The sequence below is a fragment of the Carex rostrata genome, chromosome 24 (assembly GCF_964058835.1).
Source record: "Carex rostrata chromosome 24, lpCarRost1.2, whole genome shotgun sequence".
In the NCBI taxonomy this organism is placed as follows: domain Eukaryota; kingdom Viridiplantae; phylum Streptophyta; class Magnoliopsida; order Poales; family Cyperaceae; genus Carex; species Carex rostrata.
In genome coordinates this window covers 4823542-4849790 of record NC_135941.1, presented here as the reverse complement: position 1 = coordinate 4849790, position 26249 = coordinate 4823542, and the positions used below count along the sequence as shown (strand labels likewise).

The 26249-nt window shown below is 34.1% G+C and overlaps 2 protein-coding genes, 1 long non-coding RNA gene and 1 pseudogene across 8 annotated transcripts; 2 read left to right on the top strand and 2 right to left on the bottom strand.

Annotated features, from left to right (window-relative positions):
- The first annotated feature begins 2094 nt into the window (after positions 1-2094).
- Positions 2095-7284, top strand: LOC144575518 (uncharacterized). Of its 5 annotated transcripts, none has more exons than XR_013518461.1 (5): positions 2095-2293; positions 2392-4540; positions 4925-5089; positions 5803-5950; positions 6468-7284. It is a non-coding gene; the product is annotated as an uncharacterized LOC144575518 (long non-coding RNA). The 5 variants fall into 5 exon arrangements; XR_013518462.1 differs by lacking the exon at positions 2095-2293 and having other exon boundaries at positions 2300-4259; positions 4299-4540; XR_013518464.1 differs by lacking the exon at positions 2095-2293 and having other exon boundaries at positions 2300-4352; positions 4494-4540.
- LOC144575514 (PHD finger protein At1g33420-like) lies at positions 4876-9732 on the bottom strand. Its single transcript, XM_078325679.1, has 5 exons — positions 9005-9732; positions 7788-7917; positions 6906-7127; positions 6157-6768; positions 4876-5928 (listed from the first exon to the last, which is right to left on the bottom strand). The coding sequence occupies exons 1-5, from the start codon at positions 9444-9446 to the stop codon at positions 5121-5123; spliced, it is 2214 nt and encodes a 737-aa protein (XP_078181805.1). The 5' UTR covers positions 9447-9732; the 3' UTR covers positions 4876-5120.
- A 725-nt stretch (positions 9733-10457) lies between these two features.
- On the bottom strand, positions 10458-13412 carry LOC144575517 (putative beta-1,3-galactosyltransferase 8). Its single transcript, XM_078325684.1, has 8 exons — positions 13068-13412; positions 12795-12859; positions 12522-12712; positions 11751-12008; positions 11520-11607; positions 11299-11424; positions 10936-11045; positions 10458-10785 (listed from the first exon to the last, which is right to left on the bottom strand). Exons 1-8 carry the CDS (start codon positions 13377-13379, stop codon positions 10634-10636), a joined length of 1302 nt encoding a protein of 433 aa, XP_078181810.1. The 5' UTR covers positions 13380-13412; the 3' UTR covers positions 10458-10633.
- A 5720-nt stretch (positions 13413-19132) lies between these two features.
- Positions 19133-22902, top strand: LOC144575516 (cell number regulator 5-like; annotated as a pseudogene). Its single transcript, XR_013518459.1, has 4 exons — positions 19133-20607; positions 20862-20982; positions 21807-21980; positions 22478-22902. The product of XR_013518459.1 is annotated as a cell number regulator 5-like (transcript).
- Positions 22903-26249: the final 3347 nt, after the last annotated feature.

Sequence of the window (26249 nt, the reverse complement as noted above, 5' to 3'; positions counted from 1 at the left end):
TATTTTTTTACATCTTGTTTAGATGAAGAGTAGAGGAAGGGATGGAATGGAAAGAAAAGAAAATTTTCCCTCAAATCGTAATTAGTTGATAAAATTGTGTCAGAGGTGAAGGATACAAAAGGGAAAAAAGTTTAACCTTGCATGCTTGTAATCAATAGAAATGATTTCCCTTCCTATTTAGAGTGTAACGGATGGAATTTTTTTTATTTTTTTACAATTTTTTTCAAAAAAGATGACACAAATATCCAACCTTATACTTACCTCTATAGTAATCATCAAATTTTTTTTTTCACAAACCTACAACAACTGCTGAATTTCTCATTAACCTTCTCAATTTTAATTAATTAAACAAAAAATAAGACGGAAAGAAAAATTTAATTTATTTTTTCTCATTAATTAGTCAAATACAAAAAGAATAAATATGTTACTTTTACTTTCTATTTCATTTTATTCTCTTCTATTCTTCATCTCTCCTTCTTTCCTTCCTCTACACTCCATCCAAACAAAGTGTTAATATTAAGATGGTAAATATTTTCATTAATTTGATGGGCAGAACGGGTATTTTTTTTAAGTTAAGTCGGGTAAATATTTTCATCTCATTCATCCAAACAAAGTGTTAATATTAAGATGGTAAATATTTCCATTAGCTTGATGGGTAAGACAGGTAATTTTTTTTTGAAGGTTAAGACGGGTAAATATTTTCATCCCATCCATCTAAACAGGGTGTTAATATTAAGATGGTAAATATTTTTATTAACTTGATGGGTAAGACGGGTAATTTTTTTTTTTTGAAGATTAAGACGGGTAAATATTTTCATCCCATCCATCCAAACAAAGTGTTAATATTAAGATGGTAAATATTTCCATTAGCTTGATGGGTAAGACAGGTAATTTTTTTTGAAGGTTAAGACGGGTAAATATTTTCATCCCATCCATCTAAACAGGGTGTTAATATTAAGATGGTAAATATTTTTATTAACTTGACGGGTAATTTTTTTTTTTTTTTGAAGATTAAGACGGGTAAATATTTTCATCCCATCCATAAAAAACAAAGTGTTAATATTATGATGGTAAATATTTTCATTAACTTGATGGGTAAGACGGTTAATTTTTTTTTTTTTTTTAGGGTTAAGACAGGTAAATATTTCCATCCCATCCATCCAAACAATTTGTTAATATTTTTATTTGATGGGTAAGACGGGTATTTTTTTTTTAAGGTTAAGACGGGTAAATATTTTCATCCCATCCGTTTGATACAGTGTTCTAAATAGCTAGCTATAGCGGCGCTATAGTTATGCTATAACTTTTTCGGACCATAAACGCTAAGCTATGAGATAAAAGTGCGCTAACTCAGCTACGACCGCTATAGCTACCACTATGCTATATGGATTTTTTTTTTGCAATTTATATGAGCTTTTGTACTTCTATTCTTATTTTTAATGCTACATGATCTTCTACGATAAGTATACTAAACCAAACTATATGCTTCTATTTTTATTTGTGATCTATTCTATCATTATATATCGAGAAATATTCAAATATTAATTCTTCATTTTTATTGCTCTTCATTTGTAAAATTATTATCGTTCGTTTCAACTAAAAGTTGATTTTGATTATTATTATAATATATAAAATATTTAAATATGTATATTGACTTCATTTACCTTATAAAATTAATTGCTCTTTGTCTATTATAATATGTAATACTATGAAGTATAAACTATTAAATAACGTTACTTTTTAGATTTTTTTTTCTTTCTTATTTGCATAATTGATAAAAAAATATAGACTTAGATTAGTTGTCATTTAGTTGTTACATTAATTCTCTAATATTGATTATGTTGATAATTAGTAGAAATATATAATATAAAATCTGAAAAGAAAAAATCGCTATATATATGATAGCTTTTGTTATAGCTACACTATTCGCAATTCGAAATATATTTTTATTTTTTTGCTATAATCGCTATTCAGAATACATAGCCGATCCTCCTAAGCTCATAATTCACCGACGGTAACCGGTTGAAAAACAAACAACAGTGCTCTCCTATTTTTAAATACCTAAACCATCAGAATTAAAAAATAAAAATAAAAAATATATATCCTTACTTCTCCTTGAATACATCTCATGTATATTATTATTGTTATGTTATATTTACAATTTCCTTACAACAGGGGAAGGAATAGGATCCTCGTAGTTCCAATTCCAAACGCTATTTTACGAGAAAGAGAGCGCTTTACCTACAATCGATCCCAATTCAACGCGATTTAGGGTTTTCTATCCGCATTCGATGTAATCTCTCTGTCTCTTTCTCTACTGTTCTTTGTTATTGTATAGATTTATGGTTCGAATTTGGAGTAGCTTTAAGTTACCTAATAGAATTTTTGTAGGTGGTATTTGCTTCACGGTTGCGATAATGATGGTCGCTTATTTGAATCTTTGTCGGATTCTTTTGAATTTGCTTTTGAATCGGAGCTCGTTTGTTACTTGTAATTGACTTAGGGTTGTGATTGATTTGGCCATTGTAAGGTCGTTTTACTTTCTTCTCGGAATTGTTAGGTTGTATTTGTTTATACTGACTTCTTTCCTTCATCCGAGGTACTTAACCCTAGTTTTGATTTACCTAATTTTTCTGGAATTGCGGTTTTACTGAGATCATGTAGTTTACGCTATAAAGGTTCTCAGATTACGAATTGCTGTGATACTATTTAATTGGAAGTCTAGGTTTTTCTTTAAGATATCTCCTTTCTTTCTCGTTTTTTTTTTTTTTGAAGAAGGAAAGTTTCATTCTTCAAATTAAAGAAGCCATCCTGAATTAACTTATAGATGATTTCTGTTTTCTTATTTGAGTTGCGAATAAGTTTTAGGTTAAATTTACCTTCCGAAATGAGAATTTATGCTTAGTTTAGGTGCATAGCATCTCAATTCCAATCTTCAATTTAAATCTGTTGGAGCTTGGCATATGTGGGAGGTAATAAAGCTTGTGCGTACTTTAGGTATGTTAAATTAAGATATGATGCAATTGAGTAACCAATGAAAAATGCATTGTATCACTAATTAACATTAATTTAATTTTATTGAGCTTGACATCAAAAGGTAGGTACTCAAGTAGTGATATCTCCATATAAGATAATAAAGCTTTTGCATAATTTTAGACATAGCAAGAGATGATGCTGTCAAACGAACAATGACATGATATGTTGGTATTACTATAGTTAGCTTCATATGTTTTAGACATCATTGCTTTACTCAGCTTTGCAAAAATTAGTAGTACTTTCGTTTTTTCTTTTACTGTATTGAACATATAGTTGTTTGATCTTACTAGAAAGGGTGTTTGCTCTATAGGATATATGCTGTTTTCTGAAAATTAGAACTTTGATTACTTCAATATTTGTCCTCATATTTTGAATAACGTAATTTACTTCCTCCCTAGGAATAATGAACAATGTTGTCCGAGTAATTTCAGTGTTTCGTCAAGTCTTGATTTTATAGCTTAAATGTTCCTTATTTCAGTTTCCTTTTAAAATGAACTACATGTCCTTGTTTATCCAGGGGTTAATGACATTCATCAGCAGGCTTATAGAATCTTAATTCATGATCGGAGCTCTTTTTATTAATTAGAAGTAATTATTTTTCAATTGAGGCAGTACAATGTCTGATATGTGCAAGATTCTGTAGTCTTATATTTTTTCTAAATTCAGTATTTCTAGGGTTTATATTAGGAAAATAGTCAGTGAGTAATCTCTACATATCTTCTATTTGCTACGTCAGCATTAAGTGATGAGGAGAATCCGTGTGCTTATTTTAATTTAATCAAACAGAAAAAGCAATCATTTATTCAGTTTTCTGCTTGAATTCTATTATGTCTGAATAAATATTAAAATTAGGAGGGTGATTTACAAGTACTTTGTTTCAACTGGTTAAGACTTCCGTGGAGATTTCTGCTAGTATTATGGTGTAATAATTGTTTTATCTTAGTATTGCATTTATTCGAGTTGATTATGGTAATTTTTATTTGCCTTGGAACTAAATGTAGAGATTACTATCTTATACAGGAACAATAATGCTATATTATTATTCTTTTTTTTTTCTTATTATTATTAGTAGTAGTATTGTTCTTTGTTGTTTCAGCAAGCTATACATAGTACTACTGATTGTAGAGAATGAATAATACATACAAGTTCTACTTTGAACAACGCAGTGTGACCATTGATTTTATCATTTTGTTTGATTATGAATAGTTTAGGTACAAGCATTTGTAGATGAAAGGAACAAATATGTGGATTATTCCTGTTAGGTTTTAGAAGGCCACTATTGTTTTGGTGTTGTTTTTAACTTTTTATCTTCTAAGGTAGGGTCCTGGTTCCGTGTGCAAGTTTTCCATATGTTAGGTGTTTGACTTGGCAAGTCCAAGGATCTAGTGATATTTACTTTAGTTTGAATCATTTGTACTTGCTCATTTGTAGATTGATATATCTGCTTCTTGATGCAGGCATATACTTCTACAGTTATTGATGCTATTTGATGGAGTCAGCAAAGGTATGTTTCAGATCTTGTAGAAATTTCATTTTAGTAGATTGTGTAGATCGGCGCATGTAAATGGTTGAGGTTGATTTTTATCTTATTGGTGTATAATGATCCTATGCTCTACGCTAAATTATTCACAGCCAGCACAAGATTGCTAGTACTGACCGGTATTGCAATTGCATGCATTCCAACATTACCAATACTGGTTTACCAGATGTGTCATTAGGAGAAATATAAAGGGTAGAATAGGCACACTCATTAACAACCAATCATCATATCATAAAAAATCCTAGAACAAACACGTACTTACGCATGTTTCAAAAGCATTATAATCAATACATAGATTAAGCATAACAACAACAAATGCTCAAGATTAATTTAGCTCTCTTATTTCAGGCACAAGCAACAAAAGCTGAATCAGTCAAACTTCCAAATCCACTCTAGATGGTTCCAAAATAAAACACCACAGGATGGAAGCAATAAAGTTAAAGGGTAAAAGAAAAGAAAGAAAGAAAGAAAGGAGCTCCATTAAACAGCTAGAGGTGTTACAACAGACTCTAGGTGAGACTCTTTTTCTCTGTACAAAAACTAACTATTTACACTCATTGATCCTTCTTTGCACACCTATGAGCGTGTCCATTTCCTCCTTGCACCTCCCCCCCACAGGTGAAACCTTCTGCTTCTTCATGCATTTGCGACAAACAAAAGTTGCTGGCACCTCATCTGAATCTCTAATCCCACTGCACCTAGTATGTTGCCACACACCACACCTGTCACATGCCAACATTCTCTCTCCATCATCATCACGGGCCCCACACGAGCAATCCACTATCCAATTCTCTAAACCCCTTTCCATTTTGTACTGCCCCAGTTGCATGTCATCTACACCCACACATCGACCCACAACCCTCACCACATCATTAGGGTTTACCACATGCTTCACCAATGCACTTTCGCTGGTGTTAGTGTTCGTCACTATGTGCTCGGCAACAAAACCTTGAAATATAGGATACGTCTCTTGAAAAGCCCTAGTTGCTTGTACTTTTAGGTCAGAGATGGTTGCGCTTGTTGAGATGACAAGTAATTCTGGGGGTGGTGAGGTGTAGTCTTTTGGATGGTCACTCAGTTCAACCACACACCAAATATGAATTATGAATGGGTTCAAAGGAAGAGGGTTAGAATTGGGTTCATTATAACACTTAACAAAATGTTTGCAATCGAGAACTTTCATTGCTGCTATGGAGGCTGCATCTTTAACAGTCTGTGCCTTGTAGGATTCCATTGTGCTGGGATTTAGGAGAGTGCTATACAGGAATTTGAGGTCACGAAGGAGGTGCTCAATTGAGGGTCTGCATAAGGCGGTGCAATCAACCAACGACCTCTGATGGGCAGCTTCAAGCCTGGCTTGCATGAAAAAGTAATGTTAGATTTTGATTCACACAGCAATTATCTAAACCTATCTATTCCCATCCAAACAGAAGAAAATTTTCACCCACCTATCCTCTCATACATTTTTCCAAACAAAAGTTATCACTATATTCTCCTCCATGTATGGTGGGGATTTCCTCTTATGTAAATGTTGATTAAGTATTATAAGTAGAATTACAGTTTCTGTGGGGTCCATTTACCTGTATTCTATTGAATTAGTCTCAGAATTGCAACGGGCGGCTACAACGAAGCCATCCACAGTTGTCTTACCACCCAGACCCCTTAAGCAGTGATCCAATAGTTGTGTAGACCTTACAGCCTTTGACAAGGCACCTTTCAGTGTGCGCCAGCTTACCCACTTGGACCCACCAACTGCTCTCAATACCTTAATCATCGCTGTATGCGCACACTCCACATCATCCTTTGTCCAGTTACAAATCAGACTATGCCGAGCAATTTCAACTTTAAACATTTTTGACATTTTCCTTTCTCCATTTGATTCATGTAGAAGGCTAGTAATGCAGTTAAACAGATCTTGGATGGTGGTTAATTCACGCTCAGAAAGGCATTTGTAAAAAGAGATGATATCATGCAGAATAGTTCGTGGGGTCCGTCCTTGGTTGGAGAAAATGGTGAGGGGTATATGTGCTAGGGTTTCAACAGCCTCGTGGTACGAGTCAGAAGTAACTGCATAACTGCCAGCACCAAACTGATACCCCCACTCCCCATACCAGGGGTGCCCAAAGGTAACAGAGTGCAAGAGGCGATACTCCATGCCATGCTTCTTGGATATATCCATCACTGTCACCTTCCTACAAAATTAAACAATTACACCCTTAAATTTTTTGTATTACCACAACAAAGACCAAATTGCTATTCCTGTATTGACTGTTACAATTCAAATGCTACTTAAATGATAATAATTATGATGACGGCAATAGCACTTTACCTGACATGTAAGAACTTGCAGAGGCGGTCCCAGAAGGACATGATTTCACGCCCAGTTAGGTGTCGGGACCCACCCTGGCGGCCATTGACACGAAGGAGGTGGCCATAACCGTTGGAGTGCACCACTGCATGGAGCAAGTGAGATGGATTGTGCAGTTGCAAACCCTGTTCAACTGCCTCACCTCCTACCATAGCTGGTATTCCACAATTGCATGTGCTGCACCTGAAATTTAAACAAACAAACAAACTGTTCTTTTAAATTTTGTCTATGAGGTGTTATAAGAAATGCTGATATCTAAAGAAGCTAAAATGTAACATAATCCAAGAATCCTGATTTGTTGTATCTTTAATATTTAAAAAGAAAGATTTTCAGTGAAAAATATTTTGGCAGAAGCACAATGTGAAATATATATAATGGAATGTCTTTATAAGACACTGAAAAGATCACTATATATCAAGAACAGTTTTATGAATAGTAAATGCAGTTTCATCTGCTCACATACTATATGTACGCTAAAAAACCTCTTAACATGAAAATATATAATGCATCGTCTTTGCAGAACGAAAAGATCACCATATTTCAAGAACAGTTTTATGAACATATTTCACATTGTACCAAAAGGATGTCCTGTGTCCTTGCTGAAGCTTTAAAATAGTAAAAAACATAAAATCCCCTTTCTACAAGGATACCTTTTTTTTGACTTGTTGGGTTTACGCTTTCTATGTCCTGTGGACCTACCCCCTTTTTTCTTTGCTGTTCTCCTACCCATGCTAGAATACGTTGGGAAATTAACAAGGTCAGGGCTACAGACAAAATTACCAAACATACTTGCAGAAAAGGACATTTTCAAAGTAACTAAATTTTCTTGCATAAATACTGCACCTTGATTCAGTGACAGACATCGGGGCCCCACAGTGTACACAAGAAGTCCCACGGCAACTGGGAAGTGTGCGGTTTTCATTTCTTATAATGAAGTGGTATCGTTTTGCACATACTGGGTGACCACTCCACCCTACATACATAGTTTTTAAGTAACTCAATATGCATATTCAAAAGGTTCTACTTCCAAAATCCAAAAGTGTTAAGCACTCCTAAATTATTAGGATTGCAATAATGTAAATCATGAAGTTAAAAAAGACTAATAATATAGAAACATCTGAAGAAAAATTTCCCCTTGTTATTTAAGCAGATAAAGGATCTAAATAACTAGGGACACAGAACTATTAAAAAATAACGTAAATTAAAAAACAATTAAGTACTTCATCTTGTTGAATAATCCAACAATTAATCAAAGTTTTAAATCAGCTAAAGTTGCAAAATATTGTATGACCTTAAAACTATAAAAATAGAACCAGGTGAACCAAATTCCCCCAGCAACCAAAATTATAGCTTTTCAATCCATGAACAAATGAGAGATTTTAAACTAAACATATACAATTCTAAAAGAAGAAAACAAACGGAAGTATCATGATAGATGAGGCAGCATCTGTTTTGTGAAGCAGTATCATAAACATGTTCAGTATCATAAACTTTCACTGTATTATACATAGTTTTAATAGTACAGAAACATCTGAAGCAATATTTCCCCTTATTGTTCAAGCAGAAAAAAGATCTAAATAATTAGGGACATACAATTATTGAAAAATATAAGTACTTCATCTTGTGGAATGATCCAACAATAATCAAATTTCTAATCAGCTAAAATTTCAAAAAAATTGTTGACGATAGAACTGTCAAAATATAAGTAGCTTTTTCAATCCATGAACAAAAAAGAGATTTTTAAACAAAACATATCAATCAATTCTAAAATAAAAAACAAACAGAAGCAGCATGATAAAACAAAAGCAATTGCTCAGTGGACATGGTCACAAAGAAACACATCTACCTTAGTACAGAACAATTTTTCCTAGCACAAAGCTTATTCTTATAAGTTCTATTTGATTACCTGATATATAAACAATGAAAGTGCCTATTTTTGTAATCATTTCACTGAACATGCTTATGATATTATTTCACAAAACCCACAAAAAAAAAACAGTTTATGCAATTTGTAAAATGAAAGTTGTAAATAACAAAAGAAACATATTCAAGAAACATACCGACAACTCTGCACTGATCGCAATACACAGATCTCGATCTCACAACATCCTCATCTACCACACTCAACTCCACATCGGTGCCAGACGTGCGGATCAGCATCCGCCACGTCAGCAAGTGATTTGCCGAAGGCGCAGCAGGTGGTGACAGGATCGAAGGCAGTGGCAACACCCTACCATTTCTACTCAGAAAGGCTCTTACGCTCTCTCTGAAAGGCCTTCCCACATCGCCTTCTGCTGCGATCGTATCCAGATCTAGAACTCCCCGCTGATTGATCAGATCTATAGGACCACCGCGCGGAATGATCAGATCCGACGGTCTACGCGCGTCGCGCAGCTCTGCAATCGTGTCCAGGTCAATCGGCCTCTTCGCCTGTACGAGATCGAACGGAGAGGCCGCGACCCGAGATTTGGCACGCTTGAGCGGTCGCCCGTTGACTACCATGGAATCCGTTAGGACTAGTATTGAAGAGGACGGAGGGTTTGGGTAATTGTTGCGGCGAGGAGCGGCGGCGCGAGAACTAGGGTTAGGGTTAGGGTTAGGGTTGGATCGGGATGGGGAAAGAGAAGGAGTCGGACGTGAGGCGGTTAATTAACTAGGGTTAAATTCAGGGTTAGAATAAAAGATTGTACGAGGAGAGAGAAACTATCGGACGGACGATATTCGTTTTCGATTCGACGAGAAGTTCTCTCTGGAGAGTCGGCATGACTTGGGTTAAGGTTTGGGTTAGGTTTCCCGCCTTTAAGAAAAATGGAGAAATTTCGGGGCTAAAGGCGGGTAGATATTCCCTAAAGTACCTTAAAGTTTGAGATTAAATCTGGACCATCCCGATGCCTTAATATTGGTGCCATAACAAATCGGACGGTTCCAATCTAAGTACAAAATTTGAGTTACTATAGGGGTTCTGAATTCCAATAAAGGCACTACCGCACTATGACCGTTTTACTTTATTTGTTGATTTGTTGAAAGAGGCCCCCCTTCATTTGAGGGGCTTTTACCAAGTATTTGTTGGTTGAAAATTGCACGGAGCACTTCTTTTATTGGTTTCTTTACTAATTATTAAATCGTCCCACAGATTTATTGGCTATTTTTTATCTTATAACAGAAGTAAAGAAAACTCACAGTTGAATCTGTTTTATTTGCCAGGATTTGTTGCTTTGTCTCCAAGAAGTTAACAGCATGACCACCAAACAATCTGAACTACTAATAAATCATCAAATAAGAGAGAAATTGCATAGTTGGAGGGGCACTTGAGAATTTTTTTTTCTTTCCTTCTATTTCTCCCTTTTCATAAAATATTTTTTATAAATTAAAAAATATTATCTTACTGAATATACTATCATGTTTATTATAACTTAGAAATGCTTTGTAATAACAAAATGTGTTCGACTAGTTTATTCTACATGTAACACAATATATCTGATTTACTAGACTTGTAATAATATTTGAGCATAAACAATTCACTTTACTAATCTAAATCAATTAAATAATATCATCTCTCTTTAGTAATCTGCACTCACCCATGTTATACAAGAACAAATTCCTTGTCCAAAGATTATATTTTAAAAATGAAACAAATCCTAACTCAAAAAAAAAGGAAAAAGAAAGTAAATTATTTCTAACTCTATATTCTAGCTAAGTGTCCAGTTCCAGAGTGCACCATCTCCTTCACTACACATGCCATGCACCTCTTTCATCCTCTCAACCGATTTGCAAATCCCGCTACACGCCCAATCGAAGGAAGCCGCACATACATTTCCTGCTTGTGCTTTCCATTCACAATCTGTATTTCAGTTTCTCAGATTTCAGTTACTCAGTTAGTACATTCATACTTGTAAATCATTATATATTTTGTATTGAGTAAGGCTTCATTTTACCTCCTATTTGAAAATTAATTTTAATAAGAGTAAATTTTCAAATATGTTGTGCATACCAGGAGGAGTACCGCAACACAAGCTCCGGTCATCAATATGTTCAACCTCTAATCCAATTAACCAAGCACCTAAAGATACATCCTCATTTGCGTACCGATGCAAAATTGGCCTGAAATACATTATATTCAGTTATTATTCTGTCAATATTTAGCAACTTTACCTTATCTCCTGAGTTGTTCAGAACTGATAAAGAAAATCACTCGTCCATAAAAAGAAAATTATTTGTACAGTTTCAGAAGGAAAAAAATATTATTCCATAAAAAGAAAATTACTTGTACAGTTTCAATGCCAGTAGAGAAAGTTAACTGTTCACTAAGAGGTTTTCTTAGGAAAAAAGAAAAATAAAATGAATGGTAACTCACAAATTAATGGATATATATGCAGCCAGGTCCTTGGAAATTGCATAAATTTGCCCAGTTGCATGCCTAAAGTACCTGTTTCCCTCGTCACCAAACTTCCAATACTCTGGTTCATGGTACTTAACTCCTCTGCAATTCAAGTAATATGCAAATCATATTATCAGAAACTTCATACATTTAACATTATAAATATTTGGATGATGATATTTCGTCTGAAATTTTACTTTTGAGAGAGAACCGGGCCTGATTTCATGCATCCGATATATATACGAGGCCTTGCTCTATGTTGAGCTAGCCTAGTTGCAAGCACACCTGAATTAAGAATGAAGCAAAATCAGCAAATTAGAACTTAGGTCCTATTAAATACCTGATCCTCCATACCGAAAGGGGGATGATGAAAAGCTGTACTAAATTTGTTAATATAATAATAGTAATATGGGGCAACTGTTACTTACCAAGATTAACATGCACATCATCATCAACCTTGATATAAAAATCAGCATCCCACATAGCAACTGCAGTGGCAAAATAAATCCTAGTTTTAGTGGAGAGCGCATGATATCCTTCTACGTGATTTAGCCGCAGAAAATCGTGCGTTTGGGCCTCTTCGAAATCAATTGAATGGTCCAGAATGCCCCCTTTGGTTGCACTGTGACCTATCACAAATCTTATCACAATGCCCTTCTCCTTCTCTAATTTTTTTAGTTTAGACCCTACAGATATAGAAAACAAAATAAATCGATAATAGGACATTGTAAGATTTTTGGTTGTATAAAAATTAAGAATACAGGTGCTAAATGTAACCTACTTGTATCCTCCTTTTTTGTTTATTTTGACATTTTATATTACTTTTGGTTGTGATCATATATGTTATTGTTATTGACTATTCTTCCTTTTACAATAAGAATATTTTTTTAAGGTGGGGTCTTTTGAAACAGACTTTATATGCACCTGTAATACAGGTATTAGCTGGTACCAGTACTGGAAGAATGCATCATTTCATATCACAATTCATTGGTGTTTTAGATGTATAAATTATTGGCTCCAATTAGTACTTTTGACCCATTAGTAAAAGGCTATTTGATTCATTCCTCCATTATTTGTTATGATGACAAAAGGCAAACCTAACAGTAACCTGAAACTGAAATCCTATAGAAATAAATATGGATTGTTGGGAATTATGCAAGTAAAATATTTTAGGAGGTTGAGAAACTAAAGATGCTAACCTGTAGGCACCCAAGTTTCTCTAAGCGAATCACGTCTTTTCCTACTACTAAATGCTGTGTTAATACCAATAACAGCAAATGCTTTCTGAGGAGCACTTTTGGGATTTTTCAAACCGAGGCCACCGTATTCTTTACTAGCTCGCGCCACAGCGAGTTCCAGTTCTAAAGAAGATACTGCTTTATCCAAGGACCTGAATGAAAAAACCCGAATAAAATCAAGAAAATTAATGCACACTTGAAGATGCTGAGGTAAAGTTTAATTAGATTACTCACTGTATTGCTTGATGTGTCTTGGTTACTTCATTCATGACATCAGTCGGACGCATCTCGCCTAATATCTAAATGCAAAAACAATGTGTTTACTTACCACTTATTATGTAATTTGCATTTCTCCAATTTTATTGGAATCTATTTTATTCTGGTCTTTTTGCAACTGAAATTAAGCACGATCAATACATGATTTTGTTTATAGCTGAACATAAAAGAAATGAAGAAACAAAGTAGACACCATTGCACCAGACTTAAAAAGGAAAAAGAAAAACATACTCGCTTGTTCTCACAGTCGTGCGTGAATAATGAGACCTTTGATCCATGATTTATCATAGAATTGCTCTCTCTCTTTGGTTGTTGCAGTAGCCAGACCCGACCGCTTAACAAGAAACCAACCAGAAAGCTAGTGACACACAGGAGCGTGACGGTTTTTCCTGACATCGGCTTAGATCGAGGCCTCTTCTCCATTTGGGGCATTCTTTCGCTTAGTGCCTTCATTAAGCAACAAAACAGAATGCTTGAGCAAGTTGAAACACTAAATGTGTAAAAAAACTTATAAGAAATGGAGAGAAATTTATCTACCATCATTTGCGTAAATATATTTACGTTGATTAGCAGTACTGAAGAGAGCCTACTGTACTGTTATTCTCTTTTCTTTTTTATATTTAGAGGATGATAGAGGTACAAATGACAAGATATAAAGGTTATTAATTGTTAGTCTAAACACCAACTCTTTAACAAAATTTTAGTTTCACAAGGCACTTTGTGTGAGCTAAAGCCCCATGCTTTGCGTGTGTGCGCATGAAATATATATATTCAAAATTTCAAAATTGGGACCATCAAACAGCAAAAGTTTCGATTGCTAAATACGGCAGGCAATTGTTTTTTTTAATAATTTATTAGAGACGACTTTTATATATCTATTGATTATTGAAATCTATATTTTTATTTGACATGGGTGTTGCTGTAGTTATATAATTAATAGATGGTGTTTCTTTTGGTGTTATAATTAATCACACCTTATATAAGTTCCAACCAATTTCATGTAAATAAGTAATGATACCTATTTGACTCCTGATTCTAACTCGGAATGATGTATGCATGAACATCTAAAATCATTGCATGAACCTTTCTTTTCTCATGATTTCTAGTTATACTATGTACCAATACTTCACGGAGGTAGTTGAGTAAGGAATTTTTTTTAGAAACCATAAATAAAAAAAATAAAATTACCAAACCAACTTGATTGCTTTGTTTTTAATAGAAACCATGAGAACCGAGATGTCATTTCGGTCATTTTTTTCCTTTTTTTTTGGAACTGAATTGTCATTTCGGTACCAACCGTTTTCACAAATTTGGAGAAAAAAAATACAAAAAATGTGAAAATACCTGGGACCGAATTGCCCTTTCGGTCCCCAAAATAAATAAAAAATCGGGACCGAAATGACATTTCAATTCTTACGGTTTTTGTAAAGAAAAAGTAATCATGTTGGTTTCCTAATTTTTTTTTTTTTAATTATGGTTTATAAAAGAAATTCTGGAGTAAGAGCTGCACATATGAAATCATTCCTACGTAGTAAATTTTATAATATAAGTACGAAATCATTCCTACGTAGTAAATTTAATTTAAGGTAGAAAATATTAATGAGACCAATGTGATGTTTGTTTTGGTAATGTACGCAGACAGTTGACACAAATTAATATGATTAAATTAATGGTAAGGATATCCGTAAAACGGAACAACTCCCAGTCTCCCAAATTGAGTTGCTTAAAAAAAATGGAGCTTTCATAAAAATTCTAATTGGGCCATTTCTTTAAACAAGCCCGTAGGTACTAATTGGGCTGTTGTATAGCCCTAAATAGTGTTCGTTACAACTTACAAGCATTAAAAGAAGTTTCCGAGCAAACCAATATTTCACATTTAATTTTGTGAAATAATAATCAGTTACAAATTCAAATTATACAAATTAGCAACTTTTATTTAAACGGTTACCTACATATCTTGAAATTTCCTGGTTAAAGAAAAGAAAAAAGAGAATATGTAAAGAAAAGAAAAAAGAGAATATGGTTGGTTATTAGCATCATGTTTGGATGGAGAGTAGAGTAAGGAATGGGAAGTAAAGAATAGAAGGAAATGGAATGAAATAGAAAGAAAAATTAACATACTCAACCTCTTTGTGTTTAAATGATTAATGAGAGAAAATAAATTTAACTTTCCTTTCCGTCTTATTTCTTGTTTGGTTGATTAAAATTTTAAGAGGTTGATGAGAAATTCAGTAACTGTTGTAGTTTTGAGGAAAAAAATCTTGTATGAGAATTATATATGTAAGATATAGGGTTGGGCATTTGTGTCATTTTTTCTAAAAATATTTGTAACAAAATTTATTTTCACCCTTTACACCTCAATTTGGAAGGGAAACCGATTATATTAATTATAATGATACAAGGTTAAACCTTTCACCTCCGACATAATTTTATCAACCAAACATAATTCAACGGAAAGTTTTTGTTCCTTTCCATTCCCTCCCTCCCTCTACTCTCCATCCAACAAGGTGGAGAGATTGAAAACAACTAAAAGTATATTTTAAGTTTATTTCTCCATTCAAATAGGATAGGCAATTGTAAATTCAAATTAACCGAACTGAATTCACAAATTAGAACGCACAGAGAAGCATATTATTGTACTATAAGAACATTTTTGTGTGTGGTTGTTGTCTAATTTAAACTCTGTATTGTAGTTTGTGCACAATCTATCCCAAATCAAAATAAAAGAGAAAGGTCATGATAAAGTGTGGCGATCCAACAGTTAAAAAAAAAAGCCTCTTTGTAGAAATGAAATTCATCCGAATAGTGACTTTGATTGGATTTTATTTTTATTGTTTTGTTGTTGTTTTTTTTAGTGGAAGCCCGTGGGCGTGTTGTTGTTATTGTCTGATTTAATCTTTTGACACAAGTAAATAATTTTAAGGAATTCAACATGAAATAATGCTAAAAATACTGACAACATATTTCAATTGAAATATATATTAAACTGTCAATTATAAATTAATAATTATTAGTTTATGTAAGAATTGTGTTATATATAACGCTCTTACAAACAGTACAAAAAGTATATTATTACCTTTTATTTTTTTCATACAAGGTGGCACCGGAGAAGAAGGTGATGGCATTTGCCATAATAGTGAGCGCACTAGACCTGGCGGCCTCATGGTGGGAATGCTAAAGCTTTATCTAGTAGTGCGGAAGACTAATGTAGGGGTGATGCTTAAATCAACCATCGTGCTTACATTGATATTAGAGGGAATCTACATACTATATCGTAGTCGTGGGCTTGAATTAAACCACATGTATAATATGAAAAGTTGTCGCTCTAGATTCGTATCATCAACTGGCTCCTCTACTGTCTCCACCTCATCTCTGTGGTGAATTTTGGTGTTCTCTCCACGGTGCAGCTAACATCACACGATTTTGGCAAAACAGATGCGTTACTGGTGTTCTTTTATGTCGTGGCAGTCTTGAAGGCAATGGTCTTTCTTGCTGCAATGGCCATTTGAAAATGGAAAGTGAGTCACGGAAGATTGTTTGAGACAATGCTAGACGAGTGTGGACTCCGCAATCTCGATTTGGATATAGACCCAATTAGGAGATTCTTTTACGATGCATAATATAAGTGTGTAACTGGACACATTTTAGATGTGCCCAAAATGAATCTTGTCACATTTGCAGAAGAGTTTCTTGATTCAACCTTGAGTGAAAAATAATTTATGGGTGCAAGAATTTTGGAGGAACTCTCAACCCATGAAGGTTTATCTGAGGTTACACTTGGTAAAATCCCAACATCAAAGGATTCAAAGGTGATTGAGTGGCTGATCAAGATTTTAATTTTGAAAAACACCTTTAAAGAGCATGTCAGACGCTCGGCAGCCAAGATTGTATCCAAATTAGCTGAAAATGAGCCAAATGTGAAGTAGCATGAGGCGAGAATGAAGGGAGCGATAAAGTTAGCGAATGATTTGCTTGTTCACACAAGTAATATTGAAAATGTGGAGGGAGATTGATGCAGTGAAGATGTGGATGCTGGTACAAGGGCTCTGTTATACAAAAATATGAAGAAGTAATTTGCTTGCTGGTTTAGATACAAAAATTAGATCTTTTGATGTAATGTTAAGTTGCTAATTAACTCTACAATTTGGATAAAAAATCAAACACCAAAGGCTCGTTCAGTAAATGGGTTCTTTTTGAGGTTTTCACAAGTAAAAATAATTTGTGAGCATTTTTCTTTGAAGATATTTGGCACATAAGTATTCTTTTCAATTAAATTTTCAAATGATCAACTTTTTTCTTTTCCACGGTGAGTGCCCAATGAAAAAAAATTGGGTTAGAGCTCCTTTTTTTCCAAAGAGTGTTTTTTTTTTTGAGAAACCAGACACAAGCTATCTTGGTAAGAGAGAGTTACTTCATTAAATTTATTAAATTGATTATTAATTCGTATTAATAGATCTTCTTAATACAAAACAAAAAGAATAAATAATTAATAATGTACGTAATCAACCCATTAGTGCGTAATTTGAAAATAAAATCCTTCATGTAAAAAATTATGCCAAAATAATATTGTCGGCAATTTAGTATTGGGAGAAGTTATGCTAAAATAATACTAAAACTGGATTTATAGACGACATGTCAAAAAGAGCAAATAAATAGCATATAAATGAATACAAAAATACATACATTGTTGGTGAAAAATTGGTCAAGGAAAAGAAAAAAAGAGAGAATATGTCCGAAGTTTGGTTGGTTATTAGCAAGGTTCTAAATAGTGCGCTATAATGCCACTATAGCGTTTTCAGACTATAAAAATTATGACGCTATCAGTGCTATTTCGCACTATAGCGGTGTTATTTGAGCATAACGCTTTTTTTTTTTAACCAGTCCTCTATGACGCAATAAACGCGATTTAAACCTTTGATTATTAGAGACTGAAAACAACTAAGTCTTTAATTTTATGTCTCCATTCAAGCATAATCAGGCAAACATATACATAAAAGTTCAAATAAGATAGGTAATTGTAAATTCAAATAGTTATTCATTTTTTTTTTCATTTGGCGAAACTGCTTCATTAAATTTATTAAATTGACCATTCATTCGTCTTGGCCGAGCTTAAAACAAAAAAAAAGAATAAACAATAAATAATGCATGTACTCACTTCAACCCATTTGTGTGTAATTCGAAATTAAAAATCCTTCAACAAACACACAATACAAAAAACAATGAGGAACAAATTACTGTAAAATATTTTGTTGAAAGATCATGCTCGTAAAATGAGAGTTTTTTATCCAAAAAAGATCAACAATAAAAGTCTTAATACTCATAAAAGTTTTATGATATACTTAAAGTGAAGATGGCAACTTTAATAATCAATTTTTTTTTGAATAAAAGTTGGAGGACAAGCAACTCAATTATTTAATATTCTTGTTATTATAACAAAGGATTTCCCCTATGGGTTTTGAACCCATTACCTCTCACATAGAAACCATGTGTATTTGTCAATGAATGAGAGACTGATTTTTTTTAATATTGAAAATTAACAATGCATAATGTAAAATTATTACTTATCTTAATTATCCAACAATTATAAAATTGAAATAAATAGATAAACCTTCATTATAATTCAATCACGCCCAACAAAGCCATTACTTTGTGAAACAATCAAAAATCACCAAGAGATCATGTAAACAGGTTATACCAATCAAGAGCTACCAATTAAACAATTAATAACACAGGTACTCACTTCAAACCATTGGTGTATAATTTGAAATTAAAATCCTTCACTAAACACACAATAGAAAAATCTATAAGAAACAAAATTATAGTAAAAGAGATTATACTTGTAAAATGAAAATTTTCATTCAATAAAGATCAAGAAAAAAAATATTATAAAACTCTTTGCCCACATTACTATTGTTCACGAGAAATAAATCAATGATGAACTAAATACTCATAGAAAGATTAAAATTACGCTAAATATTTACCAACTTGATCAATCACAAACTAACCCTTTAGAGTGTGCTCTAGAAGGAGGGAGAACCCTTTCATTAAAGGGAGGGGAGGGGAAATTCACTGATTTTCGAGCTGCTCATCGTCTTCACCTGCTCTAGAAGAGGGAAAACGAACAAGTAGAGGAAGGGAGAAATTACTGTTCGGAGGGAAGAAGAGAGTGTCTTAACGTTGATTTTCGGTCAAATCTGTCGCTCCCGAATCAGGGTGTAAAAATTATTGGTAGGAGAGATTTCTTCTGTCCCTTCTCCTTCCTCTATTGGCGTCGGTTCTGGAGCACGCCCTTAATAAATAACTAATCAAAAGAACAAAATAACGATCCCAAAGTTCCAACTCAGAAAGAAAGAAATAAACAATAAGGACCTTATGCATGGATCACAAACCTAAACCTATTACAAGTTTACAACACATCATCTAACTCAGAAACAAACAATAAGAAAATCAATCCTTGGCGACCCGCTTTCTTTTAGTTTTCTTCTCAGCGCTACAGTCGCACTGAGACTCAACCCTCTTTCTTTTCTGCCTTATGACCCCCTCGTAATGGGCTCTCTTATGGCCACCCAGGGCCTGACCAGAGCAGAACATTAACCCACAAACGTTGCACTCGTGCATCTTCGGCAACTTCGGCATGTTTGATTTGGAGTCGGGCTCGGACGCGACACCACGAAGTATGAGGAGCGCATCGGCGATATCCAACTCCAATGGGGTAAAGAAGTTGTACACGGTGCTCTCGACCGCATTGAAAGGTGGGTGGCGAGGTCGACGTTTGGATCGTAAGCCTTTGGCCTTTGCTTGTCGCTGCTTGCCGCTATCCATGGATCTCTCTCTCTCTCTCTTTCTCTTTTTCTTGCTCTTTCTTGATCAATCTGAGGATGGAAATCAAGAGAAAACCTTGAAAATAATCAACAGGAAGTGGTATATATAATACTTAGAGCAGCTAGCACTTGACTGAGAGGTGAGAGCTGTTTTTTTCGTATTCTAATTTTGGGATATTCTGGGAAGCTGTTAATTTGCAAAAATAGCAGTGATCTTAAAATATCTAAGCTATCAGCAGAGCCAGGTATTCTCCTAATTTTTAAAAATTATCCAGAAAATTAAAATAAAAATAAGAATGATTTACCATCATCTGGCAATAATTAAAACAATTGATAATTATCACTTGACTTTTAAGCTTTGGCAGAGGTTAAATTGGTTTAAATTGGGACTTGATCGCATAGCCCTGAGTTTAGTTTGATTAAATTGGGGAAAAATTTGTGAATTAGATGATAGATGAAGGGTTAATTCACGACAATTGTTCTTCAACTGTCTTATTGTGCCCGGTTCACTTCAGAGGACCTTCAAGTATTATTATGTGTCAGGATATTAGCTGCTTCTACCCGCTGGTACGTACCAGTTTGTATTTGCTCTTAACAGGAAGTGGTATATATAATACTTAGAGCTAGCACTCGACTGAGAGCCGTTTTCTCTTTCGTCTTTAAACTCATGTGTGCCCCCGCGTGCAGTGGCCACCGACTGATGATTGTGATATTCTGGGAAGACATTAATTTGCTAAAATTGCCGCCCGTTAACGGGTTGAATTGAAGCAGAATTAATTAATGCCCGATATCTTTGTCAGAATTAACGCACGCCCTCTTGAATTGGAACCACATAACTAAATTAAGTTCCACTTAACACTTAACAGCGGTGGCAAGGAGCTGTTGATGGAATCTCTAATCTTCGATTCTCAAATCACAGCGATCACCTTTTAGTTTCCTCTCGGGATAAGGTAACAACCTTCTACCTTGCTATTTCGGTATTTCCTTCTATTTTAGTTACATTGACCGCATGGAAATGGAATCCACTCAAACTGTCACAACTCGCTGATCTGGTAATCAGAATCATTCATTTTTATAGAAATTTATAGGAACTACACTACACTGAGGGTTCACTGGTTCATGGATTGAATGAGCACGGATCTTAATTGCAACACTGTTCAAAATTAATTGCACTTCTGCTTAAGTTTACACATTTCCTATTCAGACTGTCAGGTTGTAAGATGCTTACTAAAAGGGGAGTTCTTGCATGGTGGGCCAGTGCTTGATTTTTATTTCCACTATGATTCATCTGGATTCAGTGCTGGTGCAGATCACACTGTTAGAAGGTATTTCTCCTTTTACATCTATTGTTTTCCCCTAATGTTTGCTAGTTACAATTTGATTGCTAAATATATGTTCTGAAAAATGTACGAGAGCTTACTAATTCGTTTGTGTGTGAAGTATCTGGAGTCATTGTGCCTGTTAGTCCAAGTTTGTGGATGTATTTAGTTGTTGAGGCATCTAACTAAAATTAGGTTTCTTTTCTGCAATTATCTCTTTTATTTAGTTGTTGAAACATAAATTGGTCATGCTTTAACTTCACACATTCATGTATTTCTTAACTTGGTACATATTCCTTTTCCCCTTATTTTTATTTTTTTACTGGCAGTTCCCTGTCATGAGTTGATCTTTTGTTGTTGTTGTTGTTTGCTGCTGCTGCTCACTGGCAATAAAATATTAAGCTACCTGTGTGTTTCAACACTTTGATGATGTGGCGAGATTATACTTCTTATAGTCATCAGTCAAAATTATTGATGATTAGACATAATGTTAGTATTTTGAACCCTAGAAAAAATATTAGTATTATGGTTTTGTAACAATATTGCAAGTCTGGTTTACTGATTTTGTTAAGACGGGCCTTTCTATTTAAAATGCATTAAGTATATTGTTTACCGGTCCTTGTGTGTTGCACATGCTTACTTAAGCCTTGTGTTATTAAATATGTTCTGGCTAATAATAGAACCAATCAATATCTTGCAATAGTAATCTATTATTGCTGACACCATAGCTGCCTTGACTCTAAGCAGAAAAAAAGCCATCTGTCCATCTTTTTTTGTTATTACGCTTATGTGAATATTTTTTGCTTAAACTTGTTCTTATAAAAAGTTAGAAATGGAAGAGAGTAGTGCCTATGTTGCACCGAAGTACATGCCTATAAGCAGATCTGATGCTGAAACTGATCTGGGTTCAGTTGATGAAGGTTGGCAAAATTCACATACACTAACTGGTGACCCAAATCAGTGGTCTTCAGGAATTTGTGCTTGTTTTGATGACCCATGCAGCTGTATTATATTCTCTTTTCTAAAGTCTAATTAATTTCACATATAGAGGAATGATCATTTCATCCAAATCAAATTTACCCTTATAATTGGGAAAACCAATCCTGTAAAGAATGACCCCTCCAATGACCAAATTGCTCTTGCTTATCATACTGGTACACACTGGAGGAAGGAATGCTGTTGTTAGTAAACACAATAGGATGGAAGGGGTCCGCCTATGGTACACTTTGACTAAGTCTTGTTGTATATTCCACTCATTTTTGTAAATTTTTGGGTCCCTTTCTGTCAGTAATTTGTTATTTTGAAGCTTCAATTGTGTACCCGAAACTTCATGAGAAGCTTAAATTACAGACCGTTTTTGTTTGAAATTTAAGATCGTTACTTGTTTCTCTTGTTATTCAGTCTCCAGTAACCTAACCTAGGGTTTTAAAATTAAATTAGGTACATTTAATTTAACAAACTATTATTCTTACTTAATGTTACAGTTTCTTTTACTCTGTAGGTTGCTTAGGGACACTTTGCCCTTTATATTTTATTTGCAAAGAATGCCGAGTCGTTGGGATCAGGGACCACAAGTGGATCATGCACTGCACACTGTTTATTGTGGGGCCTACTTGCTGGCATGTCTTGCATCCTAATTGGGGATATCCTGTTGGTGCTAATGCCAGGATGCACCATTGCATGCTGTGCAAGTCAGAACAGGAGAGCTCTACAAGAAAAATACTATCTTCTTGTATGTGTTTATGTTGCTTTAGTAGTATCAAAGGTTCTTCTTTATATTAATACTATGACCAGCAGTATGGTTAACTGCATCAAAGTTAAGCTTTATTTAGTTCTTTACTGTTTTCTTCAGTTGATTCCTAATTTGTAAAAAATTATCTACAATTTAGTTGTTGTCTTTGTCTTTATTTGTCCAATGAGTTTCAATTTGTGGGTATTTCTCAATTTAGTTGTTTTTGTCAGCCTGTGCTGTATAAAAGCTTTTTATTTCTGCACATCTCTTGATTGGGCTTAGTATTTGAGCTGGATTTTTTATTTTTCTTTGGTACTTCAAACAATTCAGTTAACTTTGCGCATTTGGAAGGACGATCAACATACAGTTAACTAGTGTTGTAAAATGCGACCGCATGATCCGCATATGTGGCCGCATAAGCTTATGCAGTGGTTTTCTGCATATAAAATCTCATGCGATTAAGTTCGTGCAGTTTTGGATATACGGACACATATACGGTCCATGTGGATTTGAAAAAAGTCTAAAAATTATTTTCCTCTAAATTTTGCATTAGAGGAGATTAAAATCTATGATAAAGAGCACAAACTACTAGACTAAATAAGTCTTTAGATATAAATTAGTTTTATTTTATCTATATTTATTTAACAAAGCATAGTGCATTTACGCACACAAATCTGCATATGCGGTATGCAGTGGTCTTCTGTATGTATGAACAAAACCGCATTTTACAACACTACAGTTAACTTTGCGCGTTGTTACCAGTCGATATTAATTGGGTGTGTTTACTGCTCTATTTTGGTGGAAAATCAATAGAGTCATTGTAATTGTAGTACATATCTCTGAATTTGTTATAATTTGAGGTGTATATTGAAAATTCATATATTTAACAATTTTACTCGTGCCTTCTATTGATGGTCCTGTTCTAGTGCTGGTACCAGTCGGTACCATCCTTCTTGCATTTACTGGCATGAGTAGACTCTTTCTTTACTTCTTGTGAATATCAATTGTTCTATCCGTTAATTATTGCATGACAACAACAACATAGGGTAATTTTGTCAATGCTTTTGCGCATAGGAAATATGGAATAACTAATTTTAAAAACTCGGTTACTAATTGTTGTTTTAAATTGTAGTTTTGTGTATTTTCTTAGTTTTATCATTACTAATTCCATACAAAAATTAATTCTATGCATGACACAATCCAACATATCATGCAACGATCACCGAATTATGATATGTAACTGTAGAGGCATCACCATGAATAGCAAACACATATCGCTTACCTTAATTAATTATACAACTCTCTTCTGAATAATATTTGCCCAATAAAAGACCAAAAAAAAAATGATTCATACTATACCTAGAGCAGTTTAGTAACGGGAGAAATTATGCTAAAATGATACTAAATAGATAGATGTCAAAGTTTCTGAAATGTGGAAAAAAATAAAAATAAACAACATATAAATGCATAAAAAAAAAGACCAGGCGGTCTCTGGAAAACAAGTTCATTTTGTGGAGGTGAGAGGTTAAGCTGGAACTTTCTCGAACAATGGTGAAAAAGAACAAACACATTGTTTATCTCTTGATTTACAAATCAATAAAACTGGCAGTAATATTGCATTTACCTACGGTTAGTGTTAAAAGGACATTTCCAACTATGAACATAGTGAAAAATCGAAGTTCAATGATCGTTTGATCACTTGAATTGTTAATAACTTAAAATGAGAGATCAATGGATAAATGATTGTTTGATTACTTGCATTAAGAAAGGTTTGTTTGATTGTACTGTAGACTCGCTATAAATATATTGACTAACTAGTCCATTATGTTAATTTGTTGATAATTTTTTTTGTTACTGCAAATTGTAAAGCTTTTCACTATATTTAATTTCTTTTACATTTTTGCACACCCTTGGCGTGCAGATCATAAATTCATCAAGCCAATAAGTTGGTCTTCAGTCTTCACATATTAATCAATCTCTATAAAGCAGTGTTGTAAATAACGGTATGCGGTTGTGGAACAAATGAGGTATCATCAAGCAATTAATCTGTATGCAGTTGATTAATTGAAATTATGCAGACGATTAATCATTTTTATTAAAATTATGTATATATATTTATAATTTATTAAAAATGATTTATTTAATTCATCAAACTTATCAAATAAACTTAATTTTATTCTATTATATTATTATAACATGATACTATCCTTATTTCTTCTTAATAGTACATGCGCACTTTACATATGTAAGTACACAATTATTTAATGCAAAAATAAATTCAAAATTGTGTAAATACAGGACCTGAAGGTTAGCAAGTACTGTTTGTGCTATATCGATGTAGTAATTAAATTACAAAAGGGTACATAGGTAACAGTTGAATACATTTGAAAAGTAAAAATGCTACTTAATTAATCAAAGAATAATTCAAAGCATGAGGCCAATTGTAAGCTAGCTAGGGTTTAAAGATCATCCTCATCAGGTTCCCTGTTCAAGTCCAGAAGTTTTCGCTTCTGGACTTGAGGGGTGAGAAGACCTTCATAGAGAGGTACTGCAAGATCATGCTCCACATAAGTTATTGGTAGGCCCCAAGGGTCAGAGTAAGCCGGGAACGGTCTGTTCTCTGTCGGAACAGAGAGATCATCCTGATCAGGTTCCTTGTTCAAGTCTAGGAGCAGTGGGCCAGGGCCCCCTCCTTCTCTGGTTGGATCCTCCCATTCTGTTGTCAACATCTGTGGGCCAGAGGGTTCAGAGTAAGCCAGAGCCGCTCCATTCTCCCTCTGACTCGCTGTACTCGCTGTCAACTCGAATTTCGGTTTCTGAACAGGGGCTTCTCGTTCATCAGGCTCAAGATCCTCACATTTCTTGTTGTGTATCAGATTTCTCTGATGAACTACCTTGTCGTCATTACCGTCGTATTCTTCATCCTCGGGCAAGGTCCACCGGAACCGCTTCTGGCTGGTTGCAACCGTCTCTTTGCCTGACTCGAAGACAAACCTCTTCCTTTTCTTGCTATCCATTAGATATGAAGGTCGGCAGGAGACTAAGAAATACAGAGATCGAAAGAGCTATAGAGAGGTAGTGTAAATAAGGAAATATGATGAACCTTGGAGAGAGTTCAACGGATTATATAAATGTCGGTTCCTATTTCTGTTCGCACGCGCTTATATACACGGATTCTATATATGTAGATTTCTATTTCTGCTACTTTCTTTCAAATATATATTTTTTTCCCCGTTATTCAAACCCTAAACCCGCTATTAATTCTGTATATAACTAGGTACATACATGTTTTAATTTATCCGAAATCAATTGCACTAACTATATCCCTTATGTTTTCTCCGTACGATCAACATCCTATTTGTTTGCTAATTATTTCAACTGTACTAATAATAAAATATTTCCAACGCCAGACTAAGGTTTTTTTTTTTTTCCTTTTCTTACTTACTTGTATACACAGATTCTTTATACGTCGATTCCTCCTTAATTAGTTATGTATGCTTCTAGTAAGATGCAACAATTAATACCTCCTTATTCCCTTTTT